The sequence below is a fragment of the Pinus tabuliformis genome, chromosome J (assembly GCF_031772625.1).
Source record: "Pinus tabuliformis cultivar Carrire ecotype Pingquan chromosome J, CPIR1, whole genome shotgun sequence".
NCBI lineage: Eukaryota > Viridiplantae > Streptophyta > Pinopsida > Pinales > Pinaceae > Pinus > Pinus tabuliformis.
In genome coordinates, this window is record NC_142295.1 from 862,377,845 (window position 1) to 862,405,452 (window position 27,608).

At 40.5% G+C, this 27,608-nt stretch overlaps 1 protein-coding gene across 1 annotated transcript; it reads right to left on the reverse strand.

Annotated features, from left to right (window-relative positions):
• Positions 1-27,608, reverse strand: LOC149229409 (uncharacterized). The gene is made up of 4 exons (XM_089378629.1): positions 26,690-27,608; positions 3,566-4,491; positions 3,189-3,447; positions 1-411 (listed from the first exon to the last, which is right to left on the reverse strand). Exons 1-4 carry the CDS (start codon positions 27,467-27,469, stop codon positions 160-162), a joined length of 2,217 nt encoding a protein of 738 aa, XP_089234755.1. The 5' UTR covers positions 27,470-27,608; the 3' UTR covers positions 1-159.

Sequence of the window (27,608 nt, forward strand, 5' to 3'; positions counted from 1 at the left end):
TACCAGACAACTTCTCCGTATTTCCTCCTTAGTATCTTGTTGGAGAATGGACTTAAGGATAATCAGATGGAAATCATGCTATCCTTTTTCTACCTTTGCATGAAAAGCAATTACAACACTCATTTTGTGGTCTGTTTCTCTGCAAAGTAAATTTACCTTTCACAATGCCAAAATTGGAATAATTCTTGTATTCAGAGTAGAGGACATCCTTTTAACTTTCTCTGGGAGAGACTTACTGCTGCAAATTCTTTCAAGGGATGCTGATATGCTGATCAATACTTCTCTTCCTTGTTCATCTGGACCCTCCTCTGAAAACTTTGCACTAAAACCATTTAGAACATTGTGTACCATGTGCAGCATTAGTTCAACCATGTCTTCATCATTCAGTAAAGTTGGCTCATTCAACAAATCCTGTGACAAGAACCATAACTAGAATGAAAAAAGAGAATATTGTGATGTGGTAAGGTTTCCAAAACAAGCACTTTGTAAACAAACTCTAAATACAAACCTGCAATAAACTGAAACCAAAACCTTCTTGGTGCAATTATCATTTTCGCTACTTTTAACGAGCATGAATTACAAGGAAATGATTAAATGATTTTAAAATTAAGCCATATTTCATCCAAAAGAACATTACTCATATACCATGGTATCCATTTGCATTGCTTGAAAATATCTTTTACTGTATGTTGATTTTGTAGTTTTGGAGAGTGTTTTGCATATGCTAGTTACAATTTATGGTACAAGTTAGTAACTAGCATTCCAACTAAAGCAACTAATCATTGGATGTAGAGATATATGAACATGTTTTGTAAATTTTTAACGACTTTCTTTCATTATAGGAAGTGGTGTTGAAATATGTAACTAGGTTCGGTCTTCATAATGACATGTGTAATCATGATTTTATGTAATTGATGTAAAGAAGAAAAATAAAATTATTTTGTAATGCTTGAGTCATGGGTTTCATGATCAAGGAATTTTATTTTATAGATGAAGCTCCCATTGTGAGCTATTAGGTTTGGTCATCAAGTCATAAAGTCTAGTAAGTCAATGTCATGTATTGAAGGCCCATTTGGGCATGTTACATATTGTAAAAAGAGAATTTATTTGTGTCATAAACCCTCCAAGACCTTGTCACAAGTACCTCTTCAAGTCAGCCTTCCAAAAGAGCTAGAGACCATTCTAGAAGAACATGTCGGCCTATGTCATGAATCAGATCACTATATATAGAAGGACACCATTCGATCAACCATCTGAAATAGAGAAGGAAGTGCAAGAAACACTAGAGAAGAAGCTCATCATCAAGCGAAGAAAGGAGGAAAAGGAACTGAGTTAGTTTTGATCTGTTTTGGGCAACATATCTTTCACACGTGCGAGGAGAATTGTTGTCATCTGCTTCAGAAGGAGGCGAAGTTGTCACAGTCTACTTAGAAGACCGAATTAAGGGATAAAACAAGTCAAGGATACAAGCCAAATTGAAGTAGAAGAAGTCTCCATTCAAGCGAAGGGAACAAGGGTATAAAAATTGGTAGTGATCCCTCCCACGTGCTGCAACTAGGGTTTCTTAAGAGCGAAGTTGTCACAGTCTACTTAGAAGACCGAATTAAGGGATAAAACAAGTCAAGGATACAAGCCAAATTGAAGTAGAAGAAATCTCCATTCAAGCGAAGGGAACAAGGGTATAAAAATTGGTAGTGATCCCTCCCACGTGCTGCAACTAGGGTTTCTTAAGAGCGATTGTCACAATCTACTTAGAAGACCGAATTAAGGGATAAAACAAGTCAAGGATACAAGCCGAATTGAAGTAGAAGTCTCCATTCAAGCAAAGGGAACAAGGGTATAAAAATTGGTAGTGATCCCTCCCACGTGCTGCAACTAGTGTTTCTTAAGAGGCCAAGAGTTGCAGGTCTGAGCTCATAGGCCGAAATCTGAAGGATAGTTGAGATCATAGATGAAGCAAGCAGTTTGACCATCACTGACTCAATGAAGAAGAACTTGCTCAAAGAAACCTTGTGACTTGGTCTTGGAGGGGTCGGTAAGTCAAGCGTCTTGATCTTCGAATTCGTCATTTGAAGATTCTATAAGAAGAATTTGTTTAGGCTTTCTTCTTGTATTGGAGAGGTTTTGGCCCTGGCTGATCGCCTATATCTTGTGTTCCTTGTCTCATTGTTGTTTATATTTTGATAGTTATTTGATGAAGAAAACACTATAATAATCAAAGCTGAAGAAGAACCTAATCAAAAAAAATGTAAAAAGCATTCACAAGCAGTTATCATTGTAAGAGAAATCACCTCTTGTCACTGCCCTAGATTTCTCAACAAGTGGCACATCATAGGGAAATGTAATGTATATTTAACAGAAAAAAAATTTGGGGCTAACATTCACAATTGGGCTAATTTCCATTTTTTTTTCAAAAAAGAGATTTTCGAAAACTGATTCACCCAAATTTTGTAAGATAAAATTATTTTACCTTAAAAATCATCAAAATTTTATATAGATTTTAAAACCATTAAAAGTTTGAATGTATTCACAAAAGTAACACCAAACATTATATAGTGTGCATATTAGGGGCTACTAAGATTCGCCGACATTTCTAAACTTATAAGATACATTTCCATCCTTAAATTTTTCCTTGATATTTACGAGGTAAGCATCTATACTAGGTGCAAATGAAACAAGTATGAAACAGGTTTTGACCATTAAGAAGGACATTCACAATTGGGCTAATTTCCATGTTTTTTTCAAAAAAGAGATTTTCTAAAACTGATTCGCCCAAATTTTATAAGATAAAATTATTTTACCTTAAAAATCGTCAAAATTTTATATAGACTTTAAAACCATTAAAAGTTTGAATATATTCACAAAAGTAGCACCAAACATTATATAGTATGCATATTAGGGGCTACTAAGATTCACCAACATTTCTAAACTTATAAGATACATTTCCATCCTTAAATTTTTCCTTGATATTTACAAGGTAAGCATCTATACTAGGTGCAAATGAAACAAGTATTGACCATTAAGAAGGATCCTTTAGAAAAACATAAGTGCAAAATCAAAGCAAATATGCCTCAAAATTATGGCATGTTATCTAGAATGACAGTGGAATTCACATGCAAAATTCATATATACATGTATATACATTGTTCCTTAAATGTTTACCAACTCAGAAGGTTATGCATAATTACCTGTATTAGTGTTGAAGCAGCTGATAAATCATGCTCCAAAGCTTTTGAGCCAACAACCTCATTCAGAATTTCAAAAGATTGCATGAACTGCAGTGCATTGTCCAATGAAGAAATTTCTCCAAGTTTCTCTTCATACAAAGGATGCATTCTGTTGATATTTAAAGACTGGTGGAGATTGAAAAGCTTCCTCAAGATGTCCCCCATAAGCCTCACTACCAAGGACCAACTTTCACAGGTCAGTAACAATCTTGATAGGTACCTGTCAATCAAACAAGAAATTTAAGAGCAATTCAAAAAATTATTTCTTGACTAATAAGCATGACAAGACTCGCAAAATCCAAAGAGATGCCATAAAAGAAGACCAAAAAGTAATTTACTCTGCTGGAGTGTGCAAACGTGGACTACTAGGCTTCAAAGCATTCCAAAACTCTCCCTCTGTAGAAGGCCACATAAATTTTCTAGTTTCCAAATCGGATAAGAAGCTTAACATAAGACAACTCAAATCTTCAGGCAACTCAGAAATGTGTGCAATCATCAAATCAGTAACTGCAGCTTTTAATCTACCAAGAGCGCTAAGGTCTTCATCTTCATCTGTTTTTTCTGAAACATATTGATGAAGGAACCCTTTTCTTAATCCTGTTCGCTTATCACTCTTTTCATTTGCGTTTGTTGGTTCAGCTTTCCCTTTTGTCATTTCTTCATTTTTGTCATATCCCTTCTTCTCAGCTTGTTTCACTTTGTCAGGGTCCAATCCTATCTTTGCAGGCATTGCTTTAGCCCAGAAAGGCTTAGACATTGGAGATGTTTCAAGCAAGTAATGTAACATCATCAAAACTGGGACCACAGGTCGGGTTTTCTCCAGTACCAAATTTCTCACTTTATTTGTACCTCTATGCCCTGCTGTTAATAAGGCATGCACTCGCATCAAATTCCCTACAATCAAATTTTCTGTCAGTTCTTTTCCTTCACCTTCACTCCCCAGATTTTCAGACCCCAAACTCTGAGACTGTGACTTAGACCACCTTATCAGAGGTACCAAGATAGGTTTGAGAAGGTAAGTCTCTGAAAGCTCTGGCTCTCGAACAATCATGGTGCCAGCCAGCAATAAAGAAGTATGATGAATGTTTCTGAGAATCTGCTGAGCAGTTTCACCATCTCCTGGCTGTCCTTTTCCAAAATTTTGGTAAGGTAGAAATGAAAGAAGCTGTGGACAGACTGCCCGATAATATTCTTCTGCAGTAGCAACATACTTCGGTACCTTGGCCAAGTGTGCCGCCACATTATCATATACTTGTACATCACCCTGAAATGTAGGATGTACAACATTACTAAGGTCTAGTAATCAACACAAAATGATAGATAAAGTGATTATCTGATGTGTACTCACAATTGAAAGTAGAAAATTTGAATTGAAATTTACAATAACGTCCTCAAATCTCCAAAATAGGTCATGGACTAGAAAATAGAACAAGCATATATATTCCAACGAAGAGTACAGTACAGAAAACCCCCATACAAAGGGAAAAAGAAAAGGAGAGAGTACTAAAAGACATAAAACATACACGAGAGTTAGACCAAAAAAGGTGACCCTGCAAAGTAAAGTAACATAGCCTGAGAATAAGGTGCAGCGGCCTTCAGGTGATGAGGGAATCAGCATCACTCATCATCCATATCAATAGGAAAATGTCAAACATCAAGGGTTTGCCAAATAATGTCTTCTAGTAAGTGGCCTAGACTCTAGAGTTCAGGCCCTAGGAGGTAACCCTAGGCAGCATCAAAACACCTACGTTGGTGGTCAACGACATGGCTAAAGAAGCAGTCCTAACAGCCAAGGCCAAATAACTCTAGTAATAGGGCAGAAGTTGGTAGTGCATGACTAGGAAAGGACCCTATAATGATGATATTTCTGAGTGGACCTGATCCTCCTAAGCACTCGGAACGGTATTGTACAAAACCTAGTTGGTTCAGCCCAGAGAACAATGTCGAACAGTCCTAAAGTTGTCCATCTAAAGATAGGCATGGCATTTTACCCCCGCCTCAAACTAGGTGAAAGGAGGCCATTTATGTAGTTGTTCTAAAAGAGCTTTAACGTAAATGTTCTGTGAGTAAAGGCCTCTCTACGATACAAGACAAACCACTACTAGTGAAGTGATCTCAAGAAGGTTAATGAGAACTTGCTCCAGTACCTATAGAGACAAAAAGCCTCCCTCCAATCTCAAATAAATTAGAAACCTAATAAATTGCAAAGAGAAAAGTTGCAAATATGTCTTGCCTTAGCGACATCGTGGTCTAGCTCTACTCTCAATTAGTGCAAGCACACCCAACACTAGCCAAGAGGAAAACAAAGACTGTGTAACAAATGGAACTGAAGGTAGCTTAGCTGAAAAATGAGCCCATCAAAGGAAATGCTCTAAGAAAAAGGCTTGTTACCGCTCAATTTAGTAGAGGTCCTAGCAGGGATTCCAAAGGGACTACAACTAAACCAAGTGGCAACAACGGTACAAGGACCAACTGTCACCTCAGTTGATATCCCCTACCCTTTACGGACTTTCACAGAGGGGAGAAGTCCCAATGTAAGGGAAATCACTATGACTGATAAGACAATGATAGGATAGATAGTGATTTCAAGAGCCCATTCACAGGAGAGACTCAAATGATAGGGTTTAGCTGCTCTAGAAGCAAGGTATCAGGCTCTCCAAGAAAGGCTCAAAGGAGGCTTAGACCTAGGCATTAGAGATATTGCTTGATAAGGGATGCCCTAGACCTAAGATTCCCAAGAGAAGATGATCTTCTAAGCTGACACTGTAAGATAAGGAATAATAAAGGTATGGGACCACAAAGAAGCCCAAGAGGACCCAAGCAAGACCTAGGGTTTCGAGTGAAACTTCAAACAAAAGATCTAGACCAAGCCCTCAAGAAGAGGATCAATGAAATTGAATTTCAATTGAGTTCTAGTGCAATGACCCTTGAAGAAACCACTAACCAAGCAAACATGGGACAAGAACGATGTCGGAGCTAGGGCTTGAGATATTTCCAAATCTAGCCATGGAAAATTCTTCAAAACTTGTGAGGGCCTAGGGAAAACCCCAACACAGTTGTAGTCCAACTAGCTCTCAGAATGGATGGCTCCAATAAATTTCGCTTGATGCCCTAGGTGACCTCTAGTGTTAGGGCTTGGAGAAAGGAAAAAGAGGTAAAAAGAGAGAATCTTTAAGGTGATCACCAAGGATTAAAGCAGTGCCTTGCCTATTGGGAGAGATGGAGTCAATGTGCTTTCAGTTTTGGAGTTCGTTTACCCAACCAAGGAGTCCTAATGGCGACTTCGCATAGCCCTAAGAGGCAGCTACTAGGTCACCAAGGAATTTACACTTCTATTTGCCAAATTTAATGACTTTTCAAGGTAATTATAGAGATAATTTACCCCTAGGAACATTCATTCACCATACCCAAAACATGTAACATATGAAATACCTGACGAATCAAAATTTTCACAATTTTTCATTCAATTAGGGCACATTTCAGATTTCATGAGCAAAAATTCCATACATTAGTCATGTGTACAAGAGAGAAAAACAAGCATGAAAGAGCACTTACAAGTATAGTGAATATATCCAATCATCAAATAGAGACAAAAGCGAAGCTCCAAGATCAAGAAAAGACTATCAAAACATCAAAATGCATCAATGATTCTCCAATTCGTCCATCAATAGGTAGTGCGAAATTCTTAAGAAGAGATAGATACCAATCCAAGTGATGATGAGGAATGAAATGATCCTCTCATCAATATATATGATCCTCTATGGGATTCGATTTGCCTAATTAGGCCTAATGATGCCCCTAAAGTAAAATAATGTGCAAAATAACAATGCTTTTGGTGACAAGCACACCAAATAGCTCCATAATATGAAAATAAGTCTCCCAAGAGGGCCAAAATGGTAATACAATAGCTAGGAGGGCCATTGAAAGGCCTAGTGAAGTCCCCCATGTGCCAAAATGAGTGGCAGGGATCCAAAAATAGTGATGAAGGGGATGGCCCCTTGATCTCCAAGCAAATCACCTATGGTGCCCCCAAGTGGCTATGGGGGCACAAAAACATCCTCATGGGTATCCAACTGAATCGAACAAGTGTGTATCCCATCTACAAGTGTTGGAAGGATGACGCAAACCCTCCCTATGTCTCCCATGGTAAGACACAACCCCATTTGGGCCTTGGACCAACTGCCAAGTTTGTGGTCAACTGGTCAAGGTGGTCCAGGTGCATCATCGTCATCAAATAAGTGGGACACAAGTGCGCAATGGATGGTGCTGAAGGATCCCATGGCATGGCTATCTGTTGCCTGCTATAGTGGAGGCCCATGGCTCTCAACGCACACCTTACAAATGCCAATATGACCCTCTGGAGGGCTTGGATCTCGTATAGGGAGACCAAACCCCAAGATGAAGACCCACCTGCAATCCTGTATAAGATCCGATGTGTCCCCTCGCATTCCAGTGTAACTAATCACTAGTGCAATTTGAGCAAATGAGCTTACAAATCATGGAACCAGGTGGGCACTATATAATGGCATGCCCTTCCATAATGAGCTTTGGAGTGTAGAGGTGTCTCCAAGTTCAAGGAGGTTAATCAAGGACCCTATTAGGTGGTTTCAACCTCTAAGGGAATGAGAGTTCCATGGTACATCCATCATGTGGCAGGCGGCATGTGATATAATGATGGAACAGAGTGGGGCACCAGGGAAGGCTCCAAGCCACATGCCATGGTACAAGGGTAGCTATGATGAAGGAAACCCACACTTGAGTGTATAGATGCAAGAGGGAGAAATCGTGGTACATGAGTTATCCCAGCCTTTGTTTTTCTACCCTTCATATGCATTTTGCCATTCTATTGATTTTTCTTTTATAACTGTAGGGGGCTTCAAGGGATGAGAGCATGATGTGAATGATATAGCAATTTATATTGTTAGTTTTTGTAGCATCAAATGTGTTCTAGCCACGAAATTTGGTGGAGAGGCTAGAATACATGAGATTTCCAAAACCCAGAAATCGTTTCTCGAAATTCCGCCTAAAAGCATCTCAATTAAATTATTAATTTTTTTTACATATTTCTTAAGTCTAAACTTAGAGAATATGGTTAATTAATCAATGTTAATTGAGATAAGGTGAGAATGATCTAGAAACTCACACAGATCAATCCAGAGATGATCCTAGCCATCGATTAGTTCTAATATTGGTCATTGGCACTCCAACAGTGGATTATAAGAGGAGGTTGACATGATGATGGAGAAGATACTTGAGCAATTTGATTTCTTGGCAGATCAATTTCCAGAGTAGCACCAGTCAATTGTCGGAGAGAGCCAGAGATAGAAGCAGTGAGTGAGGGGCGGGGACAATGATCCAAAGGAAAGTTTTTCAAGATCTAGAGAGGCAGCAACAAGAGGGTCGAGTTATCCCAGTGATGCAGCGCAGAGCTCTACGCAGAAGCTTCAGCAAGGCAGTTCGATTTGCTGGAGAGAAAATCGATCTCAATTCCAGAGGTCGGGCAGAGGTTCCAAAAGACTGTAGAGACAATTTCCTCAATCGCTGGAGGCTAAACGACTTCATCAGAGGCTGGTTGGAGGCTTGACGTCGAGCAGACTGTGCAGTGCAGCGCAGAGGCTGATTCAGAGGATCAAAGGGCCAAGTTTTCTGAAAGAAAGTCGTGACAGGGATTGCCTGTGGAGGAAGGGTAAATTCCCTTCAATAATTTTGCCCAAGTTTTTTTGTTGTGGATTGCCAGTTTCAAGCATCCAGATTGTACTCAAATTATTCATTGTTGCATAATAATAAAACCCTCATCTGTTGCACCAGTTTTCCCAAGTTGGGTTTTTCCAGGGAATTTTGTCCAAAAATAATGGTGTTATTTTTATGTGTACTAGTAATTTCTCAGTTCCAGCGCATTATTTTTCCACAGTATTTTATTTGTGAAAGTTGCAGTGTGTTTATTTTGATATTTGTTGTAGCAGATAAATTGTTATATTAATTAACAATTAGGAGAAATAATACCAGTTGCTGCAATAAGATTCCAGTTTGGAATTTTCACATGGTATCAAAGCGTAGTTGTTAAATTTAGGTATGTTCTATGCTAGAGCAATTTATTTCAATTTTCACAATTAGCTCAATATCTTTTCCAGATTAGCAATCACATCAGCATTAAAGTAAACTGCATATAGAAATAAATATAAATCGTAAAAGACAAGCGAAGACAAGAGGACACAAGATGTGGCGCTAGCTAGGGACAAACCCCAATGTGGGGAAACCCTTGATCAATTCTTCTTATATGTTCTTCAATAGTTCAGCAGAGAGAGAGATAGTACATATACATCAGAAATCAAAATATTGACTTATCTAAATAAGCACAGAGATCTTCTCTACGAAGATAGCATATGAGGTAGTTGATCTGAGCTGAGTAGAAGGCATACTGCTTCCATTGATCCAAGGTGACTCCATCACCATGTTGCTCCTTACTGTGCTGCACGTCACTGTGCTGCACTCAATCATCATGCTGGACCTCATTACCACGCTGCACACATCATACTGTTGCATCATCAAGTTGTACCTTATCATCATACTGCACCCACCAGTGTTGCCTCATACTGAACCTCACTGTGCCCATCATGCTACATCTCATTGTAGCATTTATTTATCAATGTTGCACTACACTTCATCACGATGCCCATCATTATCTATTTGCTGCATTAACAGCAAATAGGGCGGCCTTCATTATGTCAAGAATCAGTCCTATCTAACGGTCATCAAATCCTTGGCTATGGTGTCATGGCCTGCAGCCTGACACACAGTTTTCCTGTAGCTTCTAGGCAGCACAAATATGATCCTTGATCCTCCAATGATACCTCAACGGATCTGATCCTAAGCTCCCTTAATTCTACCCTCCTAAATAGCCTCAATGTCTTCCTGAAATAGCTTCAGAGCAGCCCTATTTCTCCACTCTGAATACTCCTTCTAGCTGTTGTTGTCACGTTGTTTCTTTAGGGCAGATTCAGGCCTAATGTATGGACTTGTCACCCTCAAACAGTAGTTGTACCTTCCAGCAAACCCTCCTTGTCTCGGCCTCCTCCAATCAGTCATATTGTCCTCTAAACAGACCCCTCAAATAGCCCTCAAATGTCCACGATGTCCAGTCCTTTCCTTGCTACAGCTAGGGCTTCCTTTTGTACAGCGAAATAGGGTCTTTAGACTATGGATGGATAACCTTGGATTAGGTCTCTCTAGACTGTGAATAGGGCTTTCTTTAGGCAGCGGATTAGGGCAAGTTTGGGCAGCGTATAGGAGTTTCTTTAGGTTGCGTATATAAGCTCCTCTAAACTTGGATAGATCTCCCTTCAATGATCTGTCTTTTGCTGCGGCTAGGAGCCTCTTTTGACTGCAGTTAGAGCATCCCTTTTTGCTGCGTCCAAGGGTTGTCTCAAACCCTTTCAAAATAGCGTATAGGATTAGGGCATGGCTACGTTCAGCTAGGGCATGATAACACCTGCAGCTAGGGCATGATAGGACTGCATTAGTGTTAGTTGTTAGGCCTCCTTCACCGTGCTAGATCTCCCTTCTTGGACTGCGGCTAGACCACCTTCTACGGCTAGGGCATCATCCTCTAGGACTGCGTTTTTCCCTTAGAGATTCTTCTTTCCACTAAAACCCAAAACAAGTGGAGAAGAAGAAATCTCAAGAGAGTTGTGTGTTCAAATGACTTGCAAGGCACTTGTATTTATACCAAAACGTGGAGCACAAGTGGGGGCAGTTTAGTTGCTGGCCGACCTTGACGAATTGTCCCATAACACAAATAAATTCATATCTCCATGAATACTTATCGGAATCGGATGATCTTTAGATCAATCCTACACCTCTCGATGAGAGGGATCCAAGAAAAATATCAACTGCCATTAATAAGATGACCCACATGGAGTTTAGCCCTAGTTGCCAATTTTAACACTCCCTCTTAACTAGGGAGAACTCCATCCGCTGATCCATATGTCCGACTGTACTATCTTTGCCATCAGTGCCCTGCACTGCTTTGCTCTGCTGAACCATGAAGAAGAAGAATTGATCGAGAATGTCTCATACCATTCTCTACTGACCCGAAGTCAGTTTTATTGATCCCAGATCAATATCACAAGAGAGTGTCTCAAACCACTCATACTGATCTCAAATCAGTTTCATTGATCCCAGATCAATGGAGGTCATCCTAGCATAGGGAGTACAGTAGATACAACGATGCGTCCATCGATAGTACTACTATGGTCCCTAACCCCATTTCCCTGCTCATTGATCAGATGAGATGTACTTACCATGAGTCCCAAACTGCATGGGTAGGATTCTCCTGTCCATAGGAGAACGAATCATCCTGTCCATTGGTCGCCACAGGAGAACTAATCATCCTCGCCCACAGGAGAACTAATCATCCTAGCTCACAGTCGCCACGAGAGAACTAATCATCCCAGCCCACAGGAGAACTAATCATCATGTTCCATAGTTGCCACGGGAGAACTAAACATCCCGGCCCACAAGAAAACTAATCATCTTGTTCCATAGTCGCCACGAGGTATCACAGGGAAAGGTTGAACCTATCACCCTGTACATAGCGCACCACCAAGGGAGGGTGAGTCGCGTTGTGGTCGTATGTCGCTCCAGTAAGTACCCCAAGCACCCCAAAGCTCCCGGGGCTCAATGCATGCAACATGTAGGACCCTTATATGAAGGTCTCTCAACGACTCCAAGTCGTTCTAGAAAATCACAGATTTGACCTTTCCCCAGGGCTTTGACAAAGTGTCTGCGACCTGTACATCAGTCTCAATGCGATGGAGCCTCCTCGTTCATCGACTTACCATATCCCAGATAAGGTAGTATCTGATGTCTATCTGCTAGAGCAATCATCGAATACGAGATTCCTCAATAGTCGAATCCCACCTGGTTGTCACAAAGGATCACAGCGGTATTCATCATGTGTACAAACAGCTCACTGATGAGCTTCCACAACCAGGCAGCTTCACACGAGATCATACTCGTAGCTATGTATTCGGTCTCGGCGGTGCTTATAGCAACCGACTTCTATTTCCTGCTCATCCATGATATCGAAGCAAAATCCAGAGAGAACCAACACTGAGAAGTGCTCTAGCGATCCTCCACACTGCATGCTTAGTCAGCATTCGAATAATCATGCAGCGTCATATTTCCGGCAGTGTATCTCAATCCATGAGAGATTGTGCCGTGAAGATAGCTCAGAAGATTCTTGGCACCAATCTAGTGAGGCTCAACCAAATATGAGCTCACCATGCTAACTGCAAAGCATATATACGAATGAAGTTCACCAAGAACATCAATGCATATGAGTTTATGAAACTCAGAGGCATTTCCCAAATCTGGTTCGACATCACCACCATATAACTTCTGAAAGTTAAGATCCTCGAGGTAGTCACGAGCTTGCAGTTTACCATTCCATATCTGGAATCCAACTCCCTCTTACTTCTGCAAGTGAGAGGGTCTGCACCTGTCTGAAATAGGTCGTTTCTCAGAAGGTGCCAGTATGAGAGGTCTATCATCCACAACCTTCAAACAATGGTTTGGATCGGCTTCACTTTTAGTGAATCTCAGCTTCATCAGACAACTATCAATCCTCTCATATTAGGCCTAGGGTGTTTTACTTCAAGCCATAGAGGGCTTTCTTCCACCTGTATACATGAGATTCCCAATCATGAATCTCAAACCCCTCAGGTTGTTCCAAACTTGTGGACCTGCTACATGAGGGGAATGGTCCCCTTGTAAGATTTTCCTTCAGTACATCTCAGACATGTACCTTCATGCTCTTCTTGAATTCAGGTATCCGAGTCACCATCTGACTCACATCAATTAGGGCCTCATAAAGTAGATCTTAGGCGTTATAGATGAGATATGTCATGATCCCCAATGGACCATCCTGCAACTTGACACAAACTGCCAACCCTGAACCCATCAGTAAAAGCATCTTTGAATATTTCATTTTCAAACACGTACCTTTCCATCGATGAATGCCACCCTGTAACCTTTGACTTCCATTGCCGAAATGGACACCAAGTTCTTCTTGTGATCAAGTATATAAAAGAGATTTTGTAAATGAATCAAGTTACCCTCATTCAATTGAGGCCCGAGGGGTAACATTCCCTAGACCCTTTCATTCTCGACTAACTGCTAGGACTGTGCAATGCGCAATTCCCACAGTCAACCAACGACCTCTGTCAACCAAAATTGCGCAATACTTCCCATCATGAGCGTGGCTTGCTGCTTGATCTTGTCTTGAAGTTGTTTTGCTTTTTCGCTGACATTTGCTTGCCATGAGTGCCCTCTCTGTTCCACAAGTACAACAATTGTTGAGCATCTCTCTAGCAGTTACAATTAACATGGCATACAAGAGAACTGCCGAGAGCAATACTAGGGAAGCAATTGAGCAAATATCAATTGACCTACCAGTTTATGCAAATACTCAAATATTCATTGAGAAGGGTACAACACTGACATGGCAGCAAATCAAAGATAATTTTGCAAAGGACTTCCAAGCAGCCTTAGAGGATCGGCAGGTTTATCATAGCATCTAACGGTCAGGGTTATACAAGGTTGCAGGCAGGGACCCCGCCTTCCCATGTGTGGACATCATCAGCTGGATTGTCTCACACACAGATGAACAAACTATGACATTGAGCAGCGCCAGCGGGATAGAGCTTGCCACCTTCAAGGCAGAGAACTTTCAGCAAATGTACCACTTGTTCGAACCGGTGAAGCGCATGGACTCACTTTTCTATGCCACCCATAGCTATGTGAACACTAAAGACATCTTCAAGCGCTGGGTGAAAAAGCCGTCAAAATTTAGACAAGCACCCACTCATGCTTACAAGACAAAGTCCCTCAAGAAGGCCTACCAGTTCTTGATCATCTTTGCCTGCAGAATATATGGTCAAGAGAACACAAAAACCTTTCCTAAAGGGTGGGTAGTCTTACTGGACTAGTTGGTGAATGATGGGAGGCCATTCAACTGGTCAGATCTGTTGGCTCATTAGTTGAAGTTCCATGTGGCTAAGGCTCGAAATCCACCCAAGAATGAGCAAGCAAGGTTTTACATGTCTGCATACTTACTGGATGCATTCTATGCCCAGCAGCAATTCCTTAGCATGCGTTGGACATGGACACCAAAAGAGACTGTCGTCAACATCTATTGCAAGTTTCTTTCCAACTACAACTATCGAGGAGTGATGGCAAGGCTAATTGACCATTTTATCATCTCGTTGTACAAGATTATCTTTGAGAAGGATCCACCTTGCATGTCCCGAGAAGCAATGGAGGCGATAGTAAACATTGCAGATTGGTATGCCTCACCAGGTGGCACCTTCATCAGAGTGTTTGGCAGAGAGAAGCCTCCGCATGTTCTACCAAGGTATGCCACTGACAAATTAATCATGCAAGAGGTTTCATATCACCTCGCTACAGGGTTATCAGCAGGACTGCATAAGAAGAAGAAAGCGCCAAGGCCTGCTCTTCCTTTGCGGATTGGGTTATATGAGATTAAGAGCTTGAAAGATGCAGATGTCGAGGCTAAGGACCTAGTGAAATTCGAGTTTAGCACCAAAGACTTTAATCCATATGATCCTCATAGTATTTGCAAAGACCACTCTGCGAGTGTATTTTCCATGGATCCACAAGACATTTCACTGGCCAGAGGAGTACCCTTAGAGGTACTGCCATAATGCCTCCAGACTCAATGAGTTGGTCAACTTAGCAGGAACTTGGAAAGTTGCTCTACAGAAAGCAACAGCTCCAGAAGCAATAGCAATAAGCAACAATCTAGTGAAGGACAAGGGAAAGAGGAACATTGCTGAGAACCCAGAGGCAGAGCAAAGGTGCAAGATGAGGGCAAATCCTATCTTAGAGAAGGCAGCTTTGGCAGCGGAAGCAAAGAGGAAGCAGGTGAAGAAGAGAGCAGAGCAAAGGAAGAGAGAAAAGCAGAGGCTGCAATAAGCAAAACTAAAGCTGCAAGAGACGGAGAAGAAGTTGAAGGAAGAACGAGAGTTGAGGAGGAGAGAAAGAGAAGAGAAGCAGAAGCAGAAAGAAGAACAAAGGCAAGGCGCGGTGACAGAGCACATAGCGTTGATACATATTGATGAGTCAGAACAGCCAGCAGCTGAGGAAGAGGGTGAACAGATGCAGGATCGGGAGCTTGCTCAACAATTGAGCAACTGATTGAAGTAACAGACATGGTGTTGGAACAGGAGCCGCAGAATGAAGACATTGACCTAATGCTGAGAGCACCACAGGTCGTCTCTCAGTCTCCGCCACCTCCAGTGTCAGAACCAACCCTGAGCAAGCAAGGAGATGTTGTTCTCCTTGATGATGATTTGGTCATGTATGTGTACAATCTATCATTTGATGAGTTGCAAAAGAAGATTGTACAGGCGTGAAGGAAGCACTTTTTGGGGAAGTCAAAGTTGTAGAAGAAACTGCTGGGGAAATTGAAGTTGTAGAAGAAACTACTGAGGAAGGGAGCCAAAGTTGCAAGAAGTTGTTGGGGAAGTCAAAGTTGTTGGGGAAGTCAAAGTTGTTGGAAAGTCAAATTTGCTACTAGGTCGAAGTTGCTAGAGGTTGCTAGGTCAAAGTTGCTGGAGAAGTTGTTGGGGTCGAAGTTGTTAAAAAAAGTTGTTGGAAGCTGTGAAAGTTGCCTTAGTCTTGGAGGGGCCTTTGACAAGCGTTTTATGTCTTGGAATTTGTCATTGAAGTTCTATAAGAGAAGAATTCTTGTGGGTTTTCCTCTCAATAGGAGAGGTTTTGGCGCTGGCTTACAGCCTACATTTAGTGTCCTCTTGTCTCGTTGATCCTTTCTTTGGTAGTTGTTTGATGATAGAAAACACAATAATAATCAGGTTGAAGAAGAAGCTAATCAAGTTAAGTAAAAAGACATCACAAGCAGTTATCAAAGTAAGAGAAATCATCTAATTAAGCTTCCCCAAGATTTCTCAACATGGTATCAGAGCTAAGGTGACAAGACAAGAAGAGGTAGCTTGAAGAAGATCATCCACTTGAAAGAAGGATACATAAGGGTCGAGCAACTACGGAGCATCTAGATGCACCATCCATCACATCATAAGGGTCACATCATCACAACACTTGAAAGAAGAAAAAGGCGTCAAAAACCCTACCTCCATTGAAAGGACTCTACATTTTGGGAAGCCTCCACATTCTACAATGTCATCCAAGGAAGGAAGAAAAAGCGTTGCCATCATCATCAAAGAAATCAAGGTGGCCTTCTTCACATTGAAGCAAAGATCACATCTCAACCATCCTTGAAGAAGATCATCAAGGAAGCAACATCATCAAGAAGGCATCAAGTTGAAGATATCATCATCTAGGAGCATCTTCACTTGACAAGTAAGTATCTTTATATTTATGTTTGAATCTACTATCAACATGACTTCATTCTACAAGGAGAGCAACAAATTGGTTGGGTCATCAAACTTCCTTGCATGGAAAAAGAGGATAGATTTGATCCTCATAGAGAATGAAGTTATTGAATATGTTAAGGGTTCAATCTCCAAACCATCTCAAGAGCAAGCTCAAGCATTATTGAAGTATATGAAAGGGGAAATAAAGGCTCAAAGAATCCTCATAGAATCAATCAAGGATTCTCTCATCCCTTATGTAGCAAAGTTGGATAAATCAAAAGATATCTATGAAAAGTTGGTAGAATTGTTTTCCGTAAGCACTGCAAGAGAAGTCATATCATTGAGAACCAAACTATACAAAATGAAAGTATCAAAGGAAGAAGGGGTAGCCTCATACCTTATGATGGTATCACAAATAAGAGATCAATTACAAGAACTAGGAGAAATAATGTTTGATAAAGAGATGACCATCATTGTGCTCAATGCATTACCTGATGAATGGGGCAACTTTGTATCGAGTATTTATGGAAAGAAGGAAGCCAAGCCATTCAATGAACTTTGGTCATTATGTAAGATTGAAGAAACTAGGTTAAAAGCAAAGAGCGATGTTGGATCAAATAAACAAGTTCAAGCATACGCTGCCATGGCCAAGAAAAAAGGAAAGTTTGGAAAGTTTGATCCTCGGAAAAAGTAGAAGATCGATATGTCAAAGATACAATGTTATGAGCATAATGAATATAGGCACTTTAAAAGGAATTGTCCTAAACTCAAGAAGGACAACAAGAAGAGAAAGGAAAGAAATGAAGCCCGTGTTACTGAAGAAGTGGAAGAATCATAAAAGAAGAAATCAAAGGAGGAAGTGAAAGATCTATACTATGATTGAGATAATCTCCTTCACTTAGTTCTTTTCAATTATAGAATATGATAGAAAGCATTACAAGTATGATAGGATGCATTATAGCAAGATAGAGATGACATCATTATAAAAGCATGGAATGATCGTTGAAGTAGAAAGTCTACATGGTTATAGCAGACATCATGATAGAAATGGCATCTCCATTGGAAGATTATAGGGACAACCAAAGTAGCAATATATATGGTTGGAGAAAAGTCACCTAGCAAGATAGAGGATAAAGAAATCATCATACATCATCATCATTAGGAAGGAGCATTTGCAAAATGAGGATCATCAAGATCCTCCATTAGAATCTTCATTAGAAGGTTCACCTCCACTAACAAGAAGCAAGTGCCTTGAAAATAGTCCACATTCCACCTTGTGTGAAATCCATTAGTACGGTATGATGACCAAGATGTGCAGCATGTCAAGTTGGTTGAAATACTTTCATCTTCAAGCAAGGGAAAGTCTAGATGACCAAAAAAAAGAGGAAGAGGTATGTATATATTTGATAGATAAAGTCATGTCATCATATAGTTGCAGAAAGAATGATTAAATGCTCTGTCTCATAAGCATGATTGAAGAAGAAGAAACTCTTCCATTAGAATGATGCATGAAGGCATGTAGACAATGTACCTTTAACTCTTCTACATATTGATAAGATGAAATCGACATAATATGACCTCATATGGAATATGAGGTGGTTGACAATCATGGTTCCTATGTTGAAAGAACCATGTAAAGAAGATCCTGAGGAAAGCAATATGTGAAGAAAGGAAGAAGAGTTCGTGAAAGATGCAACTATAGTCACGTAAGATAAGATAAGTGATCAACATCCGATAACTAGAAGAATTAGCTATGACATCTCCATGGAAGAAAAAGGTATGAAGACCCTGATATGTATACTGCAAAAGAAAAATATTGGTAATGAATGTCTTGGAGATGGATTCATACATGTGCAGGATGTTGATGTTGCAAGAAGTTGATGTCATGACGAAAGGCCATCATAAAAAGGTAACTTTGATTTGATGTTCATTTTGATTTTTGAAAACATCTGGTTGGGTTAAAACAAGGCTACCGAAAGAGGGTTGTAGAAGTCACCTACAACTAGTACTTGTGAGATTAGATGGAAGATCCTAAAATAAACATGACTTGGAAGAGGTAGTTATACGAAGGAAAGTCAGATGTGGACTAGAAGATCACTTTTTGATGAAGAAAATGATGACATGACTATTGGTTCAACCCTATGGTGTTGATAAATTTAGGGCATCAATGGTTAATTGATTTCTTTGCTTTTGATAACAGCTTGTGATAGTCTTTTGAATCTTAATTATAATCTTCTCTTTTCTTGTACTTATTATTGTGTTATTTTCATCAAGACAATTACCATATCATGAACAAATAGAGAGACAAGAGACACAGTATGTAGGCTTGTTAGCCAGGGCCAAAACCTCTCACCTTTTGACCATGACAGTAACCCTTGACACTGGAGTCCTCCCAAGACCAAGTCACTAGCCTCTTTCTGACACTGCTTCTTCTTCTTCCTCTTTTCGACTTCCTTGAGAAATTTGGTCTTCTTCTTCTCGACTTCCTTGAGAATCTAGGTCTCCTTGAGGTCTCAAGAGAGAGACCTAATACACTACTACTCAACTCCTTCTAGCGAGATCTTTTACCCAAACAAGATCACTCTAACGTGGCTGCAAGTTCCTCGACCTTCTTCTGGCACCTTTGTATCTTCTGGCTTCGCACGTGGGAGGATATATTACCCAAAACAGTCCTCTACAAACTTTGCTTCCTTTTCTTCTTGCTTCGCTGAGATAGAGACTTCTTGGAGTATGTTTTTCGCACTTCCTTTTAGACTTGCTTGACTGAAAATGATATATTTTCAAGTGAGGTCGAGTACTTGTATATATACATGTTTGCCCATGTCCTTTAGGCCGACATGATCTCAAGAATAGGCCGACTTTACCTTGGAGAGAAGTTGACTTCATCTTCTTGATTCTTCCTTCGTTGTAGGCTGATTTCATGAGGGCTAGTGACAAGGTCTTGGAGGATGACTTTACATAGACAAGTGTGACTCTTTACAATGTGTAACATGTCTTCATTACATGACAATGACTCTTTATACTTTTATGACTACATGACAAAATTCCTAAGGGCTCTCAAAGGGAGCCTATACTAAAAATAAAATCTCTTGCAATAATTTTATTTTTCTTCTTTACATCTCTTACATAAAATCATAATTACATGTCATTATGAAGACCAAACCTAGTTACACTTTACAACACTCCCTCTTAACTAGGGAGGTATTCATAATGGTACTTGGTTATTCTCAATCTGAAGAATTTCTCATAAGAAGAATCGAATTGGTAACCCATTTGTTTAACATCATATCAACCAGCATTGTCACATAGTAAGGCCTTGACTAACAGCTCTATCTCTCCACGAGATCCAAGCATAATGTTGGCGAGACCTAATGATTTATAGACACTCTCATCATCATTGTCTCTCTCGGAACATACCCCACCCGGGTTCTCAGGGTGTGTTCCATGAGGATTATTCTTATCTTGGGCTCCCCAACCCTCAAAGAATATTGGTCCTCCACAACTCCTCTTATTTTAGATTCCCTATCACATCATCAAAGAGTATCAGATGCCAAATGATTACCCAATCCTCTATTCTGTCTTCCCAAGTGAAGACAAGAATAATGTGTCTATCTCTCCCTCTCAATTAGGGACCTACAGCAACTCCTCAACTGCTAGAAGAATTCCTTCCTTCAATGTCATGTATTTTTCTTAGTCCAAGGAGCCTTCTTGCTTTGGGAATTTCTTCATAGGGCACAAGACCATCTATCACTTTCATCCATGAGTTAGTCAAGTCATCATCCTTCTCATCAAAAAGTGAACTATTGGTCTACATCTGGTATTGCTTAATGTTATGCTACCTTCATCATGCTTTCCTTTCCGAAAGGGTCTTTTATATTTCTTTTTTTTTACAATAACGGGTAGTTTTTATTTATGATTCGGCAAAACAGCTGCCAAGGGCTTTAACAGGGCTTCTCTGTAATTCATTGTTACAGATTTGCGATTGATTGCTTGAAAGTGCTCTTATCAACAGATTTCTGTTGTTCCTTTTCTGATGTTCTTTTTCTGCTATTCCTTTTCTGTTGTATTTTCTGCTGTTCCTTTTTTGTTGTTCCTTTTCTGCTGTATTTTCTGTTGTTCCTTTTCTGTTTTATTTTCTGTTGTGCCTTTTTTGTTGTTCCTTTTTCCCAATGGAACAGCTCTTGCGTTTCTTTGTTGTTCCTTTTCCAACGGATTGACTCTTGGATTTTCCTATTGTTCCTTTTCCAAAAAGAACAGCCCTTGCGTTTTTGTTGTTCCCCTTTGTTAACTGATCACAGGCGCAGCGCATCAACCTTGATGAAGATCCGCTGCTTTTGCTTTCCGAGACGAAGATCTACTTCCTAGTTTGTAGAGAGGAGACCCAACGCGGGGAGAGCCAAATCATCCCAAGAATCACTGCGATTTCTTTTGGATCTGGTGGAGCATTATAATGAGATCAAGAAACCCAAGAGCCGAAACTGGTCTTAAGGAGGCCCTCGAGAACACCCCAGCACCTACCCAGACGCAGCAGTGAATTCCAGCGACGAGCAAAGATCAAAATGCCAAGGTTGCATTCTAAACTTCCCTTGTGAGTGAGTTCGCAAATCCTAACAGTGGCCAGCACAGAATGGTTTGGTCCCGAGGTCTGGAGAATCTGAATCAGCGAAATGCTCAAAGGAACAGAGGTCCAGACATCTCCAAAATTAAGGAATGCTGCAGTCCAAATCCACATCAAAAACTAACATAGATCTCCTACTCCTGAGAGAGCCTAGGTTGGCTGCCAAGTCCACCTGTGAGTTTAACTTCCTCAGAACATGATAGAAGGAGATTTTGTGGAACTTAGGCAACATAAGTCTGATTTTTTTGAGGATAGGGGCTAACTGCACCTGAGAAGGGATCTTTTGAGAGTTCATAGCCTGTATAATTAGTCTGGAGTCTCCAAAGAGTGAGATGGAGAGGAGGTTCCTCTTGAGAGCCAGATTTAGACCTTGCCATAGAGCAAGAGCCTCTGCTCTATTGTTTGTTTCATGCCCCAAACCCCAAGCAAAGCGCAGCTCAATTGAGCCACCTGGGCTTAAGATAACTCCACCGCCACCCGCCTTTCCTGGGTTGCCTTTAGAGGCCCCATCGAAGAAAAGGCAATGACCATCCAGAGCAGATCTCCATTTGATGAATTCTTGTTCTTCCAAACGAATTCCCCAGTGAGAGGTGGCTTTCGCAGGAGGAATGGGTATGTTCTGGTTATTTGGGACAAGCTCTTTGAACCATTGATCTTCCTTGCTGTCCAAAATCGTGCCATTTCTTATGGTGGGGTTGGTTTCTAAGGCCTCCCCCAACAGAGCTTTGATCTTAGTGATAATTCTGATCGGGTTACAACTCTCCTCCCTAAAAATTCTGTTATTCCTCTCCAGCCACAGTTTCCAGCATGTGAATTTGGGGATCCACATCCAGGCAGTCTTGAGAAGGCTTTTTTTGGAGAGACAAAACGGGGATAATTTGGCCCAGTTTCTTAGCAGGTCCTGAGTATTTCCTGGAAGCTCTATTTTGTATGATCCTGACATCAGGACACCCCTCCAGACTTCTTGAGCAAAGGGGCACAATAAGAACAGGTGGTTAGCTGTTTCTTCATCCGAAACACAAAGAGGGCACCTGGAGGGACCTTCCATTCCACGCTTCCTCAGGTTATCTCTAGTGAGGATACTTTTATGCGCCAGAGTCCAGCAAAAGAAGTCAATTTTGGGGAGGGCAGGGAAAGACCAAATAAATTTCCATTGAGTTGGCTCTGGGGGGACGCTAGGGACAGCCACCATACTTTTGTAACCTTCTACTACTAAGTAAGAGCCTGAGAGAGAACCCCACCCTCTTTTGTCCTTAGAGGAGGCCTTTAAGGGAGATTTTCCTTGGAGCAAGTCCAACAATAAATTGGCTTCACCATCCAGCCAATGGGGGACCTCCCCCAAATTCCAACCATCCCATAGACTATCAGCATCATTTGTCCAATTGGAGATGTCCCAAAGGGTTTCCAGATTGCTGGCCTGAAGCCAAACTCTGATATTTTCCAGTTCTGCCATCTGATTCAAGGGCTGATCTCCAAGAATCAAATCATCCCAAATTTTTATTTGTTTCCCATTACCTGGGATCCGATAAAGCTTATGACTGAAATGTTTCAAAGCTATGAGACAGAGTTTGAAAATTGGAGATCCTTTGGAAATTCTTGGGGACTGGTCCAAGCACCTCAAATGTTGTTCATGAAAATATTTTTTCCATAGAACTCTCTTGCTCCAACTGGGATTCCCAGAAACAATGTTCCAAAGGAGCTTGGAGCCCAGAGCAAGATTTTGGGCTGCCATATCCCACATTTGGAGGCCTCCTTCCAAGAAAGGCTTCTTAATAGTGTCCCAATTTACTAAATGGAGCCTTCTTTCATTATTTTTCCCTCCCTCCCACAGAAATCTTCTCAGGAGACCATCCACTTTGCTAATAAAGGTTTTAGGGGCTAAAAGGATGGAGTTATGATAAACCGGGAGACTTATGAGAACAGATTTCATAAGGATTACCTTCCCAGCGTTATTCAACCATGAGGATCCCCAAGCTTGTATTCTGAGTTTTAGCTTGTCTAGCAGAGGCATCCAGTGAGCAACCTTAGGATTTGATTTGAAGATTGGGATCCCAAGATACTTAAATGACTCCCAGGTCAGGGTTCTTTCAGTCAAATCCTTGATCGAGCAATTCCAGCCATAGATCGTGCTTTTTAGATAGTTAATCTTGCTGCCCGAAACCTCCTTATAAATGTCCAGCTTAAGGTCTTTTATATTTCAACGTAATTATCTAGGAAGATTTCCATATTTCTTCCCTTTGGTAGTCTTGCATAAGCCCATCCAGATACTAGTTCATAAATAAGTAATGAACACTTAAATCATAATTACCTTTGTGAAGGTTTTTCACCATGACATCTTCTTGTAGGCATTAGCATCCTGCATACATGTTGACACATCTCCAAAATAACGTCAAGGGTCTCCATATTTTCCAGACTTCCATCAGAGTCTTCATATTTTTCTCTAAGAGATCTAAATTGGCAACGTCTCTAAAGTCTCTAAGGAAGGGGAATGGGTCATCAAGTCCACGCTAATCTGGAGTCCGAGGAAACGTTACTCCCAATATGTCTCTTGGTGACCCTAGCTAATGGGAGCACCAAGGAGAAGTAAGTAAATCACCAAACAATATAAACAAGATATGGTTAAGGAGGAGACTGGATAATGAGGGCATGATGTCTACGGGCCTCCTACATGTAAAGGGTTAGACATCTATGGTCTAAATATCGAAAGAAACCGAAGAAGGTCTGGATCCCCCTAAACAAGCAATGAAATCTCCCAAAAATCTTATAATAAATAGGGTAATGGAATATGAAAAGCTCCTCAGTCCCAATCTCTCAGAGATGGCACAATTGGCAAATCTTGTTTGATTAGCGAATCTGTTGGTCAGTGTCAATCCACAATCTATGATAGTTAACTCTGAATTGTTCCAAGAGGATCCAAAGGGCATAAATCCAATGGTGAAGAATGTAATGGGGTTGAATAATGAGTTGATTCCTCATCACCATGAAGTGTTCAACATAGAAAGCCATATGGGGTAAGCTAGCAATTAAGTGTGTATAAAACGATCTCCATAAAGAAATTAGGGGGAAATTTGATCTGGACTTCGGCCACCATCTCTCCATTTCAATTTGCAGTGGTTTCTAATTGAGGTTTGGACCATCAAATGCCATGAGGTTTCCAAATTTGGAGTTAGGACAATAGACATTTCCCTATATTTGGGATCAGATAACAATGAAGCAGTATTAATGGGTGATTTCTTAATGTTGGAGCAGCATTAGTCAGCGATGGCATATCAACAAGCTCATGAGTCAATATATAAGTGCTAATCTTTCCTTGATGTCCTCCTTTATGGGGAATTTGGAGACTGTAAGTAAGGCATTGCCCTAAAATTTTGGGATCAGATTACATTGGATGTGTCTATGTAGGTGATGGCATATCAACAAACTCATAATACATAAGCGCTAATATTTTCTTGATGTCATCCTTTATGGATGTTTGTTCAGACAGTTAGATTGTATATATTCTCAAAATTACTGAGACTTGTTAGTATCTTCTAATTGTTTACCACCCCCCCCCCCCCTTCCTTGATGTTTGTTCATAAAGTTAGATTCTATAAGCCTCAAATTACTAAGACTTATTACTCTCTCTCTCTCTCTCCCTCTCTTCCTTGATGTCATCCTTGATGTTTGTTCATAAAGTTAGATACTATAAGCCTCAAATTACTAAGACTTATTACACTCTCTCTCTCTCTCTCTCTCTCTCTATATATATATATATATATATATATATACATATATGCACATATAATTACCCAATTGACAGCAGCAATTACACACATATCATTGTTGTTGTCATTTAGGTATAGCTTGAATGGTTATGAAGAAAAGTTGTTATCCTGCCCACCTGGGTTCAAATACCACTTTGCTCTTAATGAGCCGATTATTGATGAGCTAAGAATGATCTATTTATGAGTTGTTTACCTGGCAGTGTGTCCTGACGAATCTGGGGTTTACCCTTCATACCGTCCTTGACATGAAGTAAAGTGGCCAAGAGGTTTCGCTGGATATATGTTACCTGGAAAAAAAATGCATGTATATAATTGTTGTTGTAATCATGTATTGCCAGCATAAATTGTCAATCCAGACCCAGCCATTTTAATTTTGTATTAAAAATAATCTAGAGAAAGAGAGCTGGAGGAAATTTAATCTTGACTTTGACCACCATCTGTCCATTTCAGTTTGCAGTGGTTTCTAATTGTGGTATGGACCGTCAAATAAAATTTATAATGGATTATTTTATACCGCTCAGCCCTGTGAGCATGGCTCAGTGTCTCTTGGTTTGGTTGGCTTGTAATTATTCAAGTTTCAAATAAAGTTTTGATATCAGCTTTGTGTATGTGTAATTTAAGACCCAGATGGTTCGCGAAAGGATTTTGGGTTATCTGCCCTTGGCAGTAGTTAATCCTCAACTCCTTGCCTTTCTAAATATTAAACTCCCGCTACAAGGAAATGTTTACCATTTGGAGACTAGACAGACCCTTAACAAGCTACTTATAGACTGATCATTAGACTATGCATAAGCCAGCTAAATATAAAATAAAACCATGTTTAAAAGTAACTACGGCCGCAGACTATGTAACATTATACGACAAGAGACATTTTGACCCCTTTCGGAAAGTATGTAGACATTCTGACACGTTCCAGAAAATATCATCGGTTACTTGACAATCACTTGAAAAATTATAACCAAATGCCTAAGTAAATTGAAAGGGCTTTTTAAAAATGTGCTTCTCCAACGCCCATAATATGGACTTTAACATGAAAGTTGCATCCCTCTAGAAACAGCCCATAACACATTTTCACGGTATCGATACCTTCGGATACCTTTATAGATTTCAGTTTAGGTGAGTTTTTTGTCTCTGAATTTTTTGAGACCTTACGCTTCGCAGGCACCTGATCTCACCCTTGAGCGAGGATTAAATTTATATTTTATTATGGTGAAATCTTCCTTAAAATAAATACAATTTTCTCTGTGATTTGTTTAAACGTTTTTGTCGTGGGTGAATTTTTCAGAGCAAGTCAATTTTATCCGATAATATTGTTTAAAACCCTTAATGGTAAATGCCTTTATAATTATTATTAGTCGTCGGTGAACTTTTCAATGTAACTGTGTGAGAGTTTTTTTAGTTCAACTAGTGAGAACTTCACCCATAACCAGAAATCCAAGCAGTTACAGACCAAAAATCACTCACAAGAATGTCAAATTGTGAAAGCCTACATTGGAATATAATTATTAATAGTCCATCTGTAAAATTACCTTATTGATAACAATTTTTTATCTACAATGGCCAAAATGTGTTCCAGCCTCAATTTTAAGTACCCATGTAACCCAATTTATTTACCATTGTATCATAATTGCCCTATAGAATACTAAGGGTTGAGTATGATTAGCATACCTTAACCCCTCCACCTACTAATCTCTGTATCACGGCCGGCACTCCGCCATCTGTCATGACAAGCCTGGAAAGAAGCTTCCCCGCTTCCAAATTCAGCCATGGCGGAGGTGAAGAAGGGGAAGGACACTCCTTCTGCCCTAGCAAAGTCAACAAAGCTTCAACCATATCTCCAACCACAAAAATTCCCATCGCCTGCTCAAGTTTACCCGCGGCAATATTCCTCCTCCGCTTCTCCAGAGCAACCGCTTCGGCTTCACACACTGCCCCTACTTCCAAAGACGGGCCATATGCCACTTGAAGAAGCCCTGCTATTATATCGACTAAATAATAATTCCGCACCACCAAGGCTACGCAGAAGCCTTTCTCCTTCTCCATATCCATATCCATCGCGAAAGAAAAGAGGAGGTTGCAGGAAGTTAGCAGGATGCCTTCAGAGGAAGACTGAGGAGGTGGAATGAGATTGGAAACAGACAACCCGTGAGAAATAATTCTTGCTTCTTCTTCTTCCTTCTTCTGGCGGGGAAGGCCTACGCCCGGGCTGAGATAGGGCGATATACCCCACCGGACGATAAGCTCCACTATGGCTCTCACCACTGCCCAGTCTCTTAAATTTAATGCTTCCATGGCACTAGAATTGGCGTGGAAGGCTGAAGCCAATGTGTAGGAGAGACCCAGATCTCGGGCCACATCAGTCTGCCCAGAAGAAGATAGCCTAGATAACAGACTTCGGGCTTGTTTCAGTGCATCCTTACTATTCAATTTGCTCTTACTCTGCTCCATGGGATCTTGCTCCACTCTGCTGCAGGGAAAGTTGCTTCTAACGTTATTTAAATACCTACCGACACCGTTATTTAAACCCCCGCGGTTAAAATTCAAGTTGATGGTCTGCTCATGCGAAGTCTAGCTTCGAACTTCTTCC

What these genes read in the sequence shown, in the direction of transcription:
- LOC149229409 (XM_089378629.1), bottom strand. Translation starts at nt 27,469, where the DNA reads ATGGAGCAGAGTAAGAGCAAATTGAATAGTAAGGATGCACTGAAACAA. An exon ending in CGTTTGCACACTCCAGCAGA is followed by an intron (nt 3,448 to 3,565) that starts GTAAATTACTTT and finishes TTTGATTGACAG; the next exon opens with GTACCTATCAAGATTGTTAC. An exon ending in CTGCTTCAACACTAATACAG is followed by an intron (nt 412 to 3,188) that starts GTAATTATGCAT and finishes TTCTTGTCACAG; the next exon opens with GATTTGTTGAATGAGCCAAC.